This window comes from Microtus oregoni, unplaced genomic scaffold, assembly GCF_018167655.1.
Source record: "Microtus oregoni isolate MIOR12 unplaced genomic scaffold, Mior012 000001F_ref0000356, whole genome shotgun sequence".
In the NCBI taxonomy this organism is placed as follows: Eukaryota; Metazoa; Chordata; class Mammalia; order Rodentia; family Cricetidae; genus Microtus; species Microtus oregoni.
The window spans coordinates 18071686-18088787 of record NW_024543060.1 but is presented as its reverse complement, the minus strand read 5'-3'; the positions used below and the strand labels follow the sequence as shown (position 1 = coordinate 18088787).

The following is a 17102-nucleotide window of genomic DNA, read 5'->3' as shown; positions in this document are numbered from 1 at the left end:
TGATCTGAGAGGTTGGTGTCTTCATTCAGGGGCATGGAAGAATGTGTCCTGTGCTCCAGAGGCATGAGGGGAGATGATGGCCTCACCTGGTCCAGAAACTGCTCTTCTGAACTGTAAGGTGGTAAATAAATCAGGTTTGTTTCTGTGACCCCAGGACTTCAGGGAGTGTCATGGGGGGCAGCACAGGCCACACAGGCCTCGTAATTTTTAAATAGCTGTCTGTTACAAAGAGCAATTGGTCACCCTGTTTGCCAACACACGGTCTGAGTCAGGAATTAAACTGGGCCATGCTAGGCGTGGATGGATGGCTAGTCATGGGGACTCAGTACAGAATGCATTCTTCCATGAGGTGCTTTCTTTCTTCCAGCAGCTCAGGACCCTAAATTCTAAGATCACCTCAATTGAAGACCGATTTCACTTAAGCCCATGGCCCCAGCTGTCCACTTTGTCCACACACAACCTTGTAAATTCTTTGGGAAAATCGGGTGGGGGAACTCTGCCCTCGTACAACCTACTGAGGCCCTCGGTTCCTTTACTTTTGTAACAAGCAAGGAGGCTCTGCATTTCCAGTTCCATTTCACAGGTGAGGAAACGGAGGCTCAAGGAGGCTCTGACAGACGGCGGGAAGCAGGATAAACTCTTGAGGAACTCACCCATAGGTCGACATAGACACATCCGTGGGTCGGGTTGTCAGGGTGGCGTGGGAAAGCGGCGGGTAAATATTTGGGGCGGTAACCCGGGCTCCGGCGACACAAGTCGTCACTGCGGTTCTAGGCCGGCGGGCGCGTGGCGAGGGCGGTGCCGGGGTAGGGGATGGGGGGGGGGGGGTGACGGACAGGGACGTCCCCTAGGTCGTCTGGGACAGACTTGGTGGCCCCGCCTCGCCCCGCCCCCGCCCGTGGCTATAAGACGGTGAAGCTGGCGGGTGGCGGCGCAAGCGAGGAGCGAGCGCTCGGCCAGGTTACCCGAGCGGACTGCAGTGCAAGGCGGCCGCCACCAGGGCCAGCACCTCGCGGCATCTCTGCCACGCGTGTAGGCGAGCGACCTCTCCATGAAGCCGCCCTCGATTCAGGGCAGCCCTGCGGCGGCTTCGGCCGCAGGTAAGTACCGGGTTGAGCGTGCCCCCTCCATCTCTGCGCCCCGGGATCGAAGTCAGGGACTCCCCGACTTCTGAGAGCTCAAACCTGAGGGTGGGGGGTGAGAGATCAGGAGTCGCGATAGTCTCTTTCCATTGACCACCCTTCGTCCTCCATCACCCCAGCACGCCATCCCCGGGTCGCACGGCTGGGGCCAGTTCAGTTTGGTTTCCCACGGGGGACAAGGATCTGAGCCTGACACGTAACGGGTGCTTGTTGACTCAGACTTCCCGCCGCCACTCGCTCCAGGGAGTGAGCGTGGGCACAAGTAGGAAAGCGCGTGGGGTGGTCTAGGTGACTTAATGGCTTTCCACCTACGGAGGCTGTAGCTCGTCTGGGTCTGGTGGCAGGCGCTTTGGAGGGTGGTTGAGCGGTTACAAGGTAGCAGCGCGGCTGTCACCGGCAAATGCAGAGTGAAGTTAGCCGTCCTAGTCCGGTGACCGTCTCTCCAGATCCTCCCGGGCAGGAGAAGAGTCACCCCTACCCACGCTGCGGTTCACTGAGCGCTCTGTGCCCGCCCCCAGCCCCGGCAATGGACTCAGCGGCCGCAGCAGACCTGACGGACGTGCTGTGCGAGTTCGACGCCGTGCTGGCGGACTTCGCATCGCCCTTCCATGCCCGCCACTTCCACTATGAGGAGCACCTGGAACGCATGAAGAGGCGCAGCAGCGCCAGCGTCAGTGACAGCAGCGGCTTCAGCGACTCGGAGAGTAAGTGAGGCCCTGTTGAAGCCAGTGACCCCAGGGCTCCGGGGTCACTGGGGTATCTGTAAACTGAGGCACGGTGTCCAGGAAACTCAGACCCGAGGCTGTGCACCGGCTCTTGAGATTTAAGTCCAGGTGGTGGCATGATGGCAATGGGGGGGGGAGGGGACGACTCTTGATGGACTGTGTGTGGGTCTACCTGTCATGGCAGGTGTCTGTCATGAGGTCTAAGTGTTTCTAAAGTCAGCAAGAGCTCCTGGGACCCGGGCCGGGTCTTCCAGCAGTTTCCCTGCTTTGCTCCCTGCTCTTTATTATTATTATTTTAAACTTTGCTGAGATCACTCCCAAGGAGACCTAGCTGAGAATGCCTTGAACTTCTGATCCTCCTTCCTTGGGCTTCAGGTGCTGGGATCACAGAGGCGTGCCAGCACGTTCAGCCTTGGCAGTCCTGGGGGTCCAGACCTACCTAGGGCTACTTGCACGCAAGGTCAACGCTAAACCAAACAGCACCCTCTCTTCTTTTCCAGAATGGGTGTTGGGGGACTTGGGGACTCGGGCGAGCACAATAATGAAACATTTGTGTAACCAAAATGATTTCATAAGCTGCTGTTTTTGGAATTTTTGAAATAGCTTCATTCCCTTTCCTCTGAGCTCCCGGGCTCTTTCACCACCCCAGGCAGTTTTGAAACCACTCTCCCCGGGGCTACTGAGTTCAAGAACTGGATTTCATGCAGCTCCCCACACCTCCCCCTCATGGTTGCCAGTAGAGAGAGGTTCATCCTGGTATCCTTTTCCCACAGTGCCTCTGTCCTAATAACTTTGGTTAGAAAGAGTGTGTGTGAGAGGGGGCGGGGAGTTCAGTAACTCAAGTGAACTACAAGATCCGGATATCTGCGCAGGTGTCAAGCAGCGAATTTGGAGACGTTTTTTATTGTTACGTAATTGTTTCCCAAGCCCTAGCTTACTCGCTGTTTTTCAGTGTGAATTTTACATTCTATTTGTTCAAGAGCACTTACTTCCTAGCTGGGCTGCAGGCACAGACATCCTTAGCTGTGCTGTCCCGGATCCTGGGAGTCAAAAGCCTGGTATTGCTTTGAAATCTAGAGACTTCTTCCTTGTGACCCGGCGAAGATCAGTGTGAGATCTGAGTTATCCTCCTGGGAAGGGATAATGGTTGACATCCTGGTCAGGGTTTGAGTCAGAAACCTGAGCTCTAGTTTGATTTCCCCCAGCAGCTTGCACAGGGCACAGGGTGATGGAGGAGGTGAAGGGGGATGGAGAGGGGGCGGGTGAGCGGTTCCTTTCTGTTTACAACTTTTACTCTTTGATGCTAATGAACTGCCTTCCCAGCATTCCAAGCCAAGTCTTGCCCTGGAAATCTGTCTCAATACCTGTGGCGTAACTTGAATATATCTCCATCCATTGGGATGATGTCCAAGTTATTCATCATGTGGAAATTCTCTTCTCCACAGAGGAGAAGGCCGGGTCTGTCGCTACTGCTCTGTGGTCAGGGACAACTCTTTGCTATACCAGAGCCTCCTGCTGGATTGGGGTCTGATCTTGTGCAGTTATGGCAGACAGCATCTACAAGTTCTGCCAAGAGGGAGCTCAGATCTAGGAGGTGTTTTTAGGAGTTTTAGAAGAGATTTCATTAGAGACGTTCCTTAGCAGTTTGGGAGATAGTCGATAGAACTGGTTGTTTTCCTTAGGGTATATCTCTGTGTTTTTCACTTTCTGCTTTTGTTGTTAGCCTGTAGTGTGGTGGTTGGAGAAGAGGTGGGAAGGGCCTGAGAAAGAGTGATGACCTTGATATTTGCTGTCAGCATGGTTTGTTCCCTGGTGTGAATGCTCAGAAACAGTCATGGTGGGGTTTGCGTGTATCTAAATAATGCTTTCTTAAGGATACATAATGTGAATGTCTTAATTGTCTCCAGGAATGGAGCGGGGACATTTGTTACACTCCTTTGTCTGTAACAAAGGAGGAAGAGAATGCCTGGGAGAGGTGCAGACCCCTGGAACTTAACTCTCTCAAGAGGGCAGCCAGGTTTATAATGGTAGTCGCAGCAGCTAGTTTACTTTTACCAAGCCCTCACTAGGGTTGTTAGCCTCGCAACTTGTTGGCTCTTGTTATCGGTCACCTCTTGGTATTCTTTGAATGTTATCACACATAATCTTTACCTCAGTCCTACAAGTTAGGCACTTTTATCTTCTTTAATTTCTTTGCCTTGCTCTGTCATCACAGATGGTTGGTTAGAATGTGAACCAGAGTATCCTGGCGCTCCATTGTGCTCAGATCCTGTGTCTTTTCATACATGGCATTGCAGGTCCTTTTCAAGGCTTTTGGGATCAAAAGTCAGTGGACATAGGTGATGCATATTCCTGAATTTTGAAAAATACCTTTTTTTTTCTCACTAAAAACATCAGGTTGTACAGGTGGATCTCTGTGAGTTCGAGACCAGCCTGGTCTACAGAGCAAGCTCCAGGACAGGCTCCAAAGCTACACACAGAAACCCTGTCTAGAAAAACTAACAAACAAAAATTAGGTTGCAGGACTTCAGAGAAGGTACAGGGGTTAGAAATAGGTACTGCTTTATATATATATATATAAAATTTACTTAGAATCTTTCAAAACAGGGTCTTATTTTACCCCTGGCTGCCTGGAACTCACTGTAGACCAGGCTGGCTTCAGACCCGACAGTGATCAAACTGAGAGCCAGGAGTCTTTTCCTCTGTGCCACACTTCACTGAAGCTGACTGTCAGAAGTTAGGTTTGGAGAAAAGAGACCCTCATTCCTGCCATTCCCTGGGGACAGTGCCATAGACCTGGTACTTTCCTTTTCCTGGTAATTACTATAGTTGGCTGTTGCAGATGTGTGGGAAGGATCTATATTTGCCAGGCCTCTGGGCAAGGCTCTCTGTCTGTGGTTTTACTTTTCTCTGGAGTAGCACATGGCAGTTCTAACCCTAAATTACCTTTCTCCCAACCCCCCAAATTAAAATAAAAAAGAAACATATATGTGTGTGTATATATATATGTGCATATATGTATATATATGTCTTTCTTTTAAACAAAACTTCTGTTTGTGTTATAAGTTTCTTACATTTGATAGGTATACCTAAACTTATGGGGTTGTGTATGTAATATGCTTTTATTTCTTTTGATGGTCCCTTGGGACACTCATTCCCAGATCTGAGACTTTAATGCATTAAATGGACCAGGACTTTAAAGGACATTTGGAATGGGGATTGGATACCAGTGAGGTAGGGCTTCAAAGCAGTCTGAAATAGATGTTTTAAGGTCTGCTTTACCACATATGAAGGTCCCTCAAGTCATCATAACAATTAGGTTTGGAGAACCTAATACCAGATAGCAGGGCGGGGTAGCCGTACACATACGTGCTATCAGCCAGAGACATGCTGCTGGCATTTTATCAGACAGGCTAAATATTATTTTCCCAAGAACTAGAGTTCTAAGGGAGTGACCAGAACAGGAGCTTGAGCCTTGCTTACCTACTCATCTGCCACAACCTCTAGCGTGAGATTCCGGTCAGACAGGCTCTCGATAAGAACCTGTGTGGGGAAATAGCAGGTAAAGAAGTTTAGCGTTTGGGTATCTGTGTTGTGGGTTTGTTCTTGGTCACTTCTGAAGAGAAACTTTTTTAAAAAAAAAACTGTTACAATCTGAAAATGGCGGGAAGCCAGCCTTGGTATCTTGGTTGTTTTCTCCTCAGTGATAACGCCTGCCTTTCTGAACACGCTTTTCTCCATTTGGCTTGAAGATCAGACCATTCGGAAGCCACAGGCATCACTCACAGAGAAGGCCTAGGTTGCGGTTGCCTTTCACGTGGCCTCTGCTCCCCACCCGTTCCACCGAGGCAGAGCTTCAGGGACTTGAAACAGAGATGAAGTTCAAAGCTAGGGGGAAGGACTGTGGCGTATGCAGGGCAGGGTGAAAACAGGTGTGGCATTGAGAGCGGCCCTCAAGTGCCAGCTGTTCTGAGAGATAGAGACCAGGGAGGGGGTGGCCTTTAAGTTCTGGACTAGAGAGTCTCACAGTGGGAACTCTGATCCCAGGACAAGACGATGTTCTTGGGCCTCTTTCAGAGACAAGGATACTGTGACAGGGGCTTTGGCCTGAGTCCCAAAGATGATTCTGTCTTCTCATGTTTCTCCATCTGTATCTGTGTGATCCCCTGGTTACTGACAGCGATAAAGTGATGCTCATCCGGGGATCTAAACAGATGCTCTGTACCTTCCCGTGTGCCGGGGACTGCTACCACGACCACTGTTCTACAGGCATAAACAGCTGGAAAAAAAAAACAAACAGAAGGGCTTCCAATTCACGTTCTAGAGCGTTCTAATGTCCTAAGATATTAATAGGAGGGCCACAAAGTGTCCAGTTGTCAAGTATACTTGGGAAGAAGGGCTGGGGACAGACCTGTGTCTTCATCACAAGACTTCTCAGGACAGTCATAGGGGGAATGATCAACAGTTCTTGGTGTTCCTGGAACATAGTTAGTCACACATGTCAAGGACCTGCATTCCAGAGGTGGGAGCTGGTGATGCTACTTTTGGATAGTGTGTATGGGTCTAAGGTTCAGTGTTGAGGACCTCGGTGTGGTTCCATCGTCGAAGGCCTGAAAAATGACTGTGGTCCTTTGAGGTGACCTGGGCTAGAACTCTTGAAGGAAGAAAAGATCATAGTGGTTGTTCATGAGGTTCTGCTGGGCATGTTTGGAGAAGTGGGTTAGGTGGGTATAGAGGCCAAGAGAGCCCTGGGTCCTTCTGGTCAGAAGGCAAAGGGCACGGTCAGACAAGACCACCTGAGGGGGTGTGGCAGCCTTTTAGGGATAGACTCAGTCCTATGACTATAGGAAACTTCTTTCAGAGACCTATTTTTCTTTTATGCTGAGCACATTAAAAAGTAATTTAGACAAGTTCATTTTGAGTTCACAGAACTAAAGCAAGGCATGTTGCCTCTCCCCGAACTAGAGATAAATGGCTTGAAGGACAGGAGCCTCCAAAGGGAGCAGGGACCTGGCCAGGCCCTCGTTATTTGGCTGCTCACCTGAAGAGCCTTCCCAGAGCTCCTGCTGCTGCTGAGTGGCTTGACTTTCCGTTTCTAACCAGAGAAGCGGCTTCCTCCCTTGCCACCACCTCCGGGGCCACATCCTGCTTCCGTTAACCTCCTGTGTCTCTGAGACTCCACTACCTCCTCAGAACTGCGCTGACTTCCTCCTCTTTGTCAGGATTTAGGATCTCACGACTAGGAGGGATTGGAAAGATTGTCCAATCTACCTTTCCATCTTCCTGACAGGTAAACTGAGGACCAGAATATGATCTTTTTAAGCACCCTTGAGCAAGCAGTAGCTAAGCCGCTCCTGGCCCTGGTGCAGTCTGGCCTGACTGGGACTTTGTCTCCTGCTGCTTTGACATTTGGGGCATCAGAATAGAAGGAACCGTGAAGTCCTTTGATTGTGACAGATGAACAGCCAGGAACAAAAACAATCTTTGTTCTTGACTTCAGTGACCCAGACCTTCTTGACCCAGACTCATGAGCAGGGAGGGAAATTATTAGACGTGGGGCCCAATGTTGTGCTTGTGTTTGAAAGGTGTTTAGAAGGAAGAGAATGCCTTTCATGAGAAATGATACTGCATTTTGAGTGTTTACATTTTTTTTATGTGTATGGGTGTTTTGCCTGTATGCATGTCTACGTACCACTTGTGTGCCAAGTGCCCAAGGCGGCCAGAAAGGACCATTAGACTCCTAGAATTGTAGTTACAGAGTGTTGTAAGCTGCTAAGTGGGTGCTAGGAATTGAACCCATGTCTTCTGGTAAAAGCGGCTAATTCTTAACTGATAAGCCATCTCTTTAGTGCCTGCCCACCCCATCTGGTCCCCTCCTTTTTTTTCTTCTTTTGAAGACAGAGTCTCATGTATTTTACTCAGTATGTAGCTGAGGATGACTTGAATTTCTGATCCTCTTATTTCTACCTCCAGAGTGCTGGCATCACTGGTTTGCCACTGACTGGTGTACCACTGATAGAGTGCCAGGGTCTTGGTGAGGTTCCGATTTCTCTGTCTGTTAACGAATTAAAAGGCAGGAAAAACTCTTGAGTGCAGCTCTTCTGTAGCAGAGAAATCTCAAATAGGAGCATGCAGAACTAGCAGCTGAAACCATGCTGGTTACTGGGAGTTTGAACACATACATGAAGCAGACACACAGGGAAAAAGACTCTCTGTCAGAGGCCAAAAAGATCTGGTCTCTTGGGGGAGGGCGCTGGGTTGGATTTTTGTTGTTTGTTTGGTTGTTTAAGGCTGCAGAGTTTCCCTCCTGTACTTTAGGGCTAGTCAGTTTGAAGAAAGACTGGATAACCGGTTGATTGATCCACAACAGTTCTGTTCCTGATCCAGGCTTGAATTTGTTGAGCCAGTCTACTGGTGGGAGACAAAAGCCTACCAGGCCTTTGTTTTAAGCTGCCAGGGTTTTGTCTCAAGTCAGGAGGCTGAGGGAGTTTACCGCCTTTATTATCTGATCATGACTCCTCTATCAGTCTGCCTAGCAGGGAGTGTGTCCGTCCAACTCCTGGTCTTTTACTAGGTGCTGGGATTGAACGCAGAGCTTCATGCCGTCTGGACAAATACCCTACCAACGAAGCTGCTTCATATTCCAGCTCTCATCCCATCAGCCAGGACTTGGCTTGATAGCTGGCCAGTCTACTCCTGCAGAGCAGATATCTGGTCCTATTAACACATCACACAGTTCTAGGTCGCCAGTGCGCTTGCCTGGACACACACACACACACACACACACACACTGCCCTGCTTTAGATCATGTCTAGATCGGAAACTGGTCTGTTTTCTTTCATGTAGGTCTGCAGCATCTGGTTCTCTGAACTGCTGGGTATATAAACCTAGACTGGCAAGTGTTTAGCGGGCACACCTCCTAATGAATATGGCCTCCTTCCTTAAAGGTGCAGACTCACTGTACAGGGACAGCTTCAGCTTCAGCGATGAGAAACTGAATTCTCCCACCGACTCCACTCCAGCCCTGCTGACTTCCACTGTGGCTCCTCGGAAAGGTGAGCCCACCACTGCTTCTATCCCTGCCTGCCCTATTTTGTTTATCCCCAACCAGGCGTTCACGGTGCACAAAGCAAGGAGATAAGACAATAAATGGTTTTTGGGGGACAGAATGTGTCGTTTCGTGGGATTTGGGCCACGTGTAGATTCTGTCTTGTGTCAGAGGGGGAGTGCTTCTCATTTTCCTGCTGGACTAGCTTGGCTTCATAAGAACTCAGCAGTATGGCTTTGCAGCAATGAGAAGATTATTTTCTTTTTCTCCTTCCTTCCTTCCTTCCTTCCTTCTTTTCATTTCATTTCATTAACTGTTCACACTAGTGCTTTTGGGTGACCAGTTTAGCAGCTGTCTTTATAAGAAAAGGATGATCTAACATGGGGCCATTGAGATGGCTCAGTGGGTAAGCCTGCTTGCTGCCAAGCCCGACAACCTGAGTTTGATCTCGGAATTGCTTGGTGGATGTCCTCTGATGTCCACATGGGCACATGTATTCATACACACACACACACACACACACACACACACACACACCAAATGAATGAATGAATGAAATGTTTTTAATAAAATAAAATGGACATGTCTCAAAACAGCAGCTCCACCCTGTCTCTGCTTCGATATGAATAGACCTAAGAGGGTTGGTTTAAAGAGGTTTGAATTAGCTTTTAGTTTTTGGTCTCACCAGCTCGAGAGCTGAATGTTCTGTTATATTGGAGAGGCGCCCTTTTGAGAACCAAAGACACCTCCCCCCTCCAAGGAAAATTGAGCTTGCTGAAAAGAGTTGCAAAATGCAATAAAAATGGAACCAACTTGAAAAGAAATATGCCTCACTTGCCTCCGCCTGGCATTTAAACAGAACTTCCCCCTTTCTAGAAAGAGGGATATTTTTAAGTTCTCTTCTTGACACAATGTTACAGCCTCAGGGGATTCGACTGCAGTCCAGCCTCTAGTCTGTAATGGATCTGAGGACTCCAGGGATAGAGTGGTCTAGAGAGTGGCTTCAGTAGTGCCCAGCTCTGCTACCCAATCCTCCAGAGGTGGGAATTACAGCAGGGAAAAAAAAGTCACTGCGAACAATGAACCGTTTGTACCCTGCAAAGGAAAATATTCAGCAATGCATTTCAAGGAAGGAAGGAAGGCATGACAAACCATACAGAAGAAAGTAAACTGCACTGGAAAGCATCTACCTCTGACTGCAGAGACAGCAACGTCTGGATGAAAGCTCTGTGCTACTCTGGGACAGGCCGTCACGTTCCCTGTTCCACTTGACATGAACTAGTACGAATATTAGTCTCATGTCACATCAGAGGGCCACTGTATTGCCCTCCAGCAGCAGCACAAGCAAATAATTTGCCTTCCTCCCCCTCCCTGTCTCCCAGAGTTTTAAAACACCAAAGATGGATTTAAGATGGAACCATCTCCCAGGTTAGGAAGGTGGGTAGGATGGTGGCTTAGGGTGGTCGTGGACTACAGGACAAACTCTGAGGCTGTCCTCTGGGTCAGCTGCTGAGACACAAGTAAATGTGGGGGAGACACTAAGGACTGATGCAGGGCACGTTCCGTGACGTCTCTGAAGATGACAGGTTTCCATAACCCGGAAACTGTAATCCTCCATCAACTGTGTTTGAGAGGGAAACCGAACTCTTTTTTTTTTTTTTTTTTGCAGCCAAATTAGGCGACACGAAAGAGCTCGAAGACTTCATTGCTGATCTTGACAGGACGTTAGCAAGTGAGTACACACATGGTGTTTAAAACAGCGCAGGGAACACTGAGCCACACCTTTGGTAATGCACTGTGATGTTTCCCAGCCTGCCCGGGGTGGGAAGTTGCATCATAAGCTGCTCTAGGTGGAGAAACAGGACCGCAGTGGCTCAGAAAGCAGTGTGGAGGAAAAGCTTGCCGGAGAGTAGCCAGAGCTGCTTTCCCAACTGTGCAAACAGTTCAGCAGCAGACAATGGCACGTTGTTCAGAAAATGGAGTTTTGCTGGGGGGACGGCTTGCCGGTTCTGAGAGAAGGAACGAGCCAGTGGGTCACACAGGCATTCCTCCAGCAAGCCAGAGGGGTCTGTCCACTTCATAATACCCCAGATTTGATGCAGGGGCCCGGTGAGACCTTTGTGAGGATTGAGTGCCAAAGAGAAGTGGTGTGGGATGCCCGTGCCAACTTGCCCAGATTCAGCATGCAGATACGTGCTTCTAATTTGGGATTACACTGTTGGCTACCCATTTCGTGTGACCCCAGATGAAGACATCGGGTCAAAATTGCAGCACGTGGGGGGTGGGGTGGGGGTGTTAGAGGAAAGAACTGTCATGCTCTATCTGGGTGCTCCTCTTCAAAAGGGCAAGATTGTAGCAGTCGGGAGGCTCCATCCCAGCTTGCAGGGTTGCTGGCCTCAGCGACTCTCCTCATGAGGGACTCTGAGAATTTTTTGTTCTTGCTTCTGAATTATTTAGTGAAAGTGATCATTTTTCTGTAAGAAGTATGCTATGTCTTTACTCTGCCAGAAAGGTAAATTTTAAAAATTTAGATTAAAAAATTAATTTAAAGTCTACTTAAAATAGCCAGGGTTTTAACACTCCGCCACTGTATTTGCTTGACGCCCCCTTTCTCTTCCACATTGCACTACCCGACATCAGAAGACCTAGGCCTGTTTTGACAGAGATTATTCTAATTGCAGCACAATTTGTATTAGGCCCATACCACAAGTCTGTCTACTTTACGCAGCTGGCCTCCTAGCCGTTCCAGTTAGTCAGACGTACGTTGCACGGGAAACCTGCCATTAACACTGCTTTTGATGCCCGTCTGAGCCCATGTGATGTGGTTAAGCAGGGGGATTGTGAGCGTCTGGCAGGGTTAACTAACCCTATATCTTCTCTTCAGGTATGTGAAGCAAGGAGTCCAGGGTCCTTAGGCCACAAAAGTGAGACTCCCGAAGGCTCCAAGCACCTGGCAAAATCAGCTACTAGAATCAGCTGCAGGAGGGGACGGAGCTAAGGCTCACACACCATCAGACTGTTCTTGGCTCACCCTAACATTTGCCATCTGGCCCATCTCTGGGCAACTCAGACAGCGAAACTGACTTTGTTTACCTGCCTGCAGCATGTTTCAGCAGATGATCTGTCTAATGTATTTTTACTCCTTAAACATAACTCTTCTATAATTTAAAATGCGTTTATGGAAATATTTGTAATTACTTATATATAGTTGGAGACAATAATAAGCTTTTCCCATTATAATATATTTTTGTATACAAATAAAGTTTAAGCTGGAATCTGTACTTTGAGAAATGTCTTATTATTGCCGATATATTCCCATTCAGTAGCTTTCTAGCAGGAATGGCAGGCCCCTGGATTCCTTGTGAGAATTACCAAGTGTTGTGGCTATACTCACTTGAGGGTGACCAGCTTCCTGAAGCGTCTTCTGCCCTCGAGTCTTTATATTCTCAAAACTTTTTCTTTGTGGGGCTGGAGAGATGCCTCAATGGTGAAGAGCACTAGCTGCTCTTCTAGAGGAGTGGGCTTCAATACCCAACCCTCATGGCATCCTCATATCATAAACTCCAGTGCCAGGGAATCTGATGCCCTCTTCTGGCCTCCTCTGGCACTGCATGCACATGGTGCACAAACATTCAGGCAAACATTCATACATATAAAATGAAAATAAATTTTAAAAAAAATTAAAAAAATTTCCCCCCTTGGGGCTGGAGAGATAGTTAAATTACTGGTTGCTCTTCTAGAGGACCCAGGTTCAATTCCCAGTATCCATAATGTTGCGTACAGCTATCTGTAACTCTAGTTCCAGGGGACCTAATGCCTCTGGCTTCCGCAGGCACCAGACACACACCTGGTGCCCAGACATACATATAAAACACTCGAACATATAAAATAAAAATAAGTAAATCTTGTCGGGCAGTGGTGGCACATGCCTTTAATCCCAGCACTCCAAGAGGCCGAGGCAGGCAGCCTGGTCTACAGAGTGAGTTCCAGGACAGGCTCCAAAGCTACAGAGAAACCCTGTCTTGAAAAAACAAAAAACAAAAACAAACAAAAATAAATACATCTTTAAAAAGAGAGCCTTAATTTAAAAATTAAAATTAATTTGACTTAATATTTTTGGTTCAGTAGTTTCATACATTTATATAATGACTTTTAGCCATTTACACACATGCACACACGCACGCACGCACACATGTTCATCTTTCTCTTCTCCTGCTGGGCTCTTCTCAGCAAGCTGGCCTGCTTACTTCATGGCTTCCTCTTGTGTGTGGGCCAGAGCTGGATTAGGGTTTCTTGTCTGAGTGTGGCTGGCAGGCTGTTTATCCCAGAGGAAGGGCACCCCTTTCAGTGGCTACTGAGGAATGAAAAAAATGAAACGGTTCATCAACCTGTGTCCTCCTCACCGAGGGCCCCTGCTGAGCTCTGTTTGCTCCCGTCTTGGCCTGCGTGCTGCTGACATCCCTACATTCTTAAAGGACATGTCCCCAAACACAGATGTGCTGCTGGTCTGTTTTGTAAGCTTGAGCAGACTAGAGTTAGCTGGGAGAGGGACCCCAGCTGAGGAATTGCCTCTATCAGATGGGCCTGTGAGCACACCTTTGGGGCGTTTGCTTGACATGGGAGGACCCATTCTGGGCAGAGCTACCGCTGAACAGGTGGTCCTGGGAGGTGTAGGAAAGGAAACTGAGGGCCGGAGAGTTGATTCAGTGGTTAAGCACACTTGTTCTTACGAAGGACTTGGGTTCGATTCTCAGCACCCACATGGAATCTTCTTCAGGCACTAGCAGGTATGTGGCATATAGACATACATGCAGGCAAAGCATTTGTATGAATAAAATAAAAACCTAAAAACAAATTAGGGAGAAAAAAAAAGCAAGCAGCCAGAAGCAGCAACGGAGGGCAAACCAATGACAGCATTCCTCCATGGTTCCTGATTCTGTTACTGCTAGAGATCCTGCCCCAAGTTTATCCCTAATAATCAGGCCATGAACGCCATATAAATCCCCTCTAAGTTGCTTGTGGTCACCGTTTTATCGCAGCAGCAGAAAACAAGGCAGGACGGCAAGTGTAGTCACTAGGTTCCTGGGGATGAAGGATCAACTTTGATGGCAGTGTCTCAGATTATACCAGAGCTGGCTGAGTGTCAGTACCTCGTGACTTCACAGCCGTCATGGTGTCGCAGGGGGACACATTGGGTGTTTGTGTGACGATGGTATGAACAGCCCGCTGTGCTTCAGGGGTCATGTGTCGTACAATCTATACTCTTAGGTACAGTCCTAAGACTTGGGAATGACAGGAAACGGTGACACTATCCAGCGTCTCATGCGTCGATTACATTCTTTTCACTGGTAGGGATCGCAGGTTTTCAGTGTTAAAGTTTTTTTATTGTACACAGTTGCTGTGTTGAACTGCCAGCCACTTCTTTTTCTCGAGTGTATGAAGAGACTACACTTGATCAACGCCTGCTGCCCAGATCTGTGTTGAGTCCTTTCTAGGAGGCCCCTATAATGGTAAAACTCACTTAGCAATGCATGCTTGAACACTATTAATATTTGATCCTTTTTAGAGCATTATGGAAAGACACTGTTTGCTTTCTTTTCCTCAAGCCTTTCAAAACTCTCTGTGTTCAATGCAAGCATTCTCTCTCTCCCTCTTTTTAATTTAAAGAACTTTATCTTTACGTGTGTGTGATGTGCACACACGGCCCTGGCGTGTGTATGGAGGACCGCATACATCTTTGTGAGGTAGTTCTCTCCACCTTCGCACTGGCTCCAGGGATCCAGTTCAAGGCCTCGCATTTGTGCAGCAACCGCCTTTCCTGGCTGAGCCATCTCACTGGCCTCTCCCTTAAAAAAAAAATATTGAGGCATGATTCACGGGCCGAAACTTCAGTTTTGTGGCTGTTAGCATATCCAAGGATATTACAGCCAGCACCGCTGCTAATTCTCTACCTGCATGACTGTCTGTTCTAGACCCATTAAGGGAAAGTTGACACTGTGGTCTCCTGTTAGCATATTCCCAAGGTTAACTCACATTGCATACCTTTTAATAGCAAAATAATATTCCACCATGTGGCTGTGTCACGTTCTGTTTATACAACCATTAGCTAATGGTTGGCATTTGGGTTTCCACTTCTGAGCTAATGAGTAACACTCTCATTAGGACCCATGTGTGAGTGTTTGTGTGGGTGTCTGCTTTCATTTCTCCTGGGTATATACGCAGACCTAGGATGCCTGGGTCAGATCAAGCTCTGTCTTCAACTCTTTGAGGCACTTTTGAATACCATGAAAGCAGCCATGAATGTGTGGTGTCCCGTTCCCAGCTGTAGTTGAGACCTCCCACGTCCCCATGTCCTCACTGGCACACATCTCTGTTTGAAGAGTGGGCCCCTGGGTGTGGAGTACGGGGCTCACCATCGCTTGTCTGGCGATTCTTGTGTAACAATGTCCTGTGTACGTCTTCCAATGTACTTACTGGCTTCTGTCTTCAGTGTTGAGCTGTAGAAAATCACCATGGATTCTGGACACAGCTTCCTTATCAGATATGTGATCTGAAATATTTCCATATCTCTCTTCTGTGGGCTCCTTGTACAGGACTGACCTCAAAGCCAAAGTGTCACCGTCTTCAGGAATTCATCTGGGCCTGCTTACAAAAGAGCCTTGCAGTGGGCCTGCTGGCTTCTTACCTTCCCTCCTAGAGGGGGGCAGGAGGACCACGGGACTCTCCTGGAATCCAGCTAGCCCCCTCCAACCAGCTGTAGCAATTCTGCCCTAATTGCAGACAACCTTAAGGTATTGGGGGGAAGGGCCAGAGAATGTCAGTGTAGAAGGATGAAGGGAGGGGACTCATCTACATAGCCAGGAGGAAGCTCTCAACCCAGCTGGGTGCCGAACTCCAGAGGCTGCCTAAAGATCACACACCTCCTGCCCATAACCTCACACCCCTGGCGCTGTAAGTAAGCCCAATAAACTCATGGGTCTCCCTGGTAAACTGTGGCAGAACCGGTTGAATTGAGCCTCGGTTTGTTGTTGGGACCTTAGGAGAAGGGGTAGGCCTTATTTACCTCTCTCTAGGGAAGGACAGAAACAGAGCTGTTTTTTCACTTTCTGTCCTGGAAGCATGGAAGTTTTAATGTTGTTGAAATCCAGTGTTTTTTCTTCTTCTGCGGCTTGCAGTGGTGGCGTTGTATCTAAGAAACCGCAGTTGGACCTCAGCTCCTGGACAGTCGCTCCTGTTCTTTAAAAAGGTCACAGTTTTTAGCGGAGTGTAGTGGTTCACGACCATAATCCCGACACTGGAACACCAGGGTACAGTCATCCTGAGTTAAAGGCCAGCCTGCGCTAGGTAGGTGAGTTCAAGGGCTACATAGTAGCCTTGAATTTGTCTTGAATTTTTCGAGAATTTGTCTCGAAGAAAACAAAACAAAACAAATCAGGGGTCTGGAGAGAAATGTCGTTAAAGCGCTTGCCTTGAGAACATCATGACCCAAGTTTCATGTCCAAAGCACACGAGAGAAATGCTGGGCATGGTGGCATGCTTGTGATTCCAGTGCAGGGCAGGTGGAGACAGGCAGATCCTTGGGGTTCAGGTACTAGCCAGCTAATTCCACTTGGCAAATTCCAGGCCACTGAACTCGGTTCCAAAAAGTAGGTGGGTGGGGCTGGGGCCCATTGGTTGGTGTTTGCTTTGTTAGCATGATGGTCTAGGCTCGATCCTCAGTACTGGAAAAGCAGAGCAAAAAGCAAAGGGCACCTGAGAAATACTTGAGACTGTCCTCTGCTATCTGCGTGCACACGTGACACCCACCCACCCTCGTGCTCCACACACAACCTAGATGTGATGGGCTTTGAGGTAAGCAGTACAAAAGTAGCCCCAGCATTGCTCTTTTGCACCAGGCCAGCCAGCTGTCACGACTCTCCGTTTTAAGAAGACATTTTGAAGACTCATAGGGAGTGAGATGGTGCCTCCGTGGACGGACGGACTCTCCCTCTCTCTCTTGCTTTTGCGCAGTCTCACTGTGCGCCACAGGCTGTTGTAGAACCTGCAGTGTAGCTCAAGCTTTCGTGTTCAAATTCACGCACCTTCAGGCTCTGCTTCTCAGTGCTGGTATTTGAGGTGTGTGCGATGACAGGCTGACTGTTTCCTGTCTGAACCACTGATCTTTATTTATAGGCATAGGATACCTGC

General features: G+C 48.3%; 1 protein-coding gene across 2 annotated transcripts; it reads left to right on the top strand.

Annotated features, from left to right (window-relative positions):
• Positions 1-902: 902 nt before the first annotated feature.
• On the top strand, positions 903-12196 carry Rgcc (regulator of cell cycle). 2 transcript variants are annotated; one of them, XM_041671105.1, is made up of 5 exons: positions 903-1100; positions 1589-1846; positions 8815-8922; positions 10585-10647; positions 11800-12196. In XM_041671105.1, the coding sequence occupies exons 1-5, from the start codon at positions 1052-1054 to the stop codon at positions 11805-11807; spliced, it is 486 nt and encodes a 161-aa protein (XP_041527039.1). In that variant the 5' UTR covers positions 903-1051; the 3' UTR covers positions 11808-12196. The 2 variants fall into 2 exon arrangements, with proteins under 2 accessions (XP_041527039.1, XP_041527044.1); XM_041671110.1 differs by having other exon boundaries at positions 906-1100; positions 1661-1846.
• The last annotated feature ends 4906 nt before the right edge of the window (positions 12197-17102 follow it).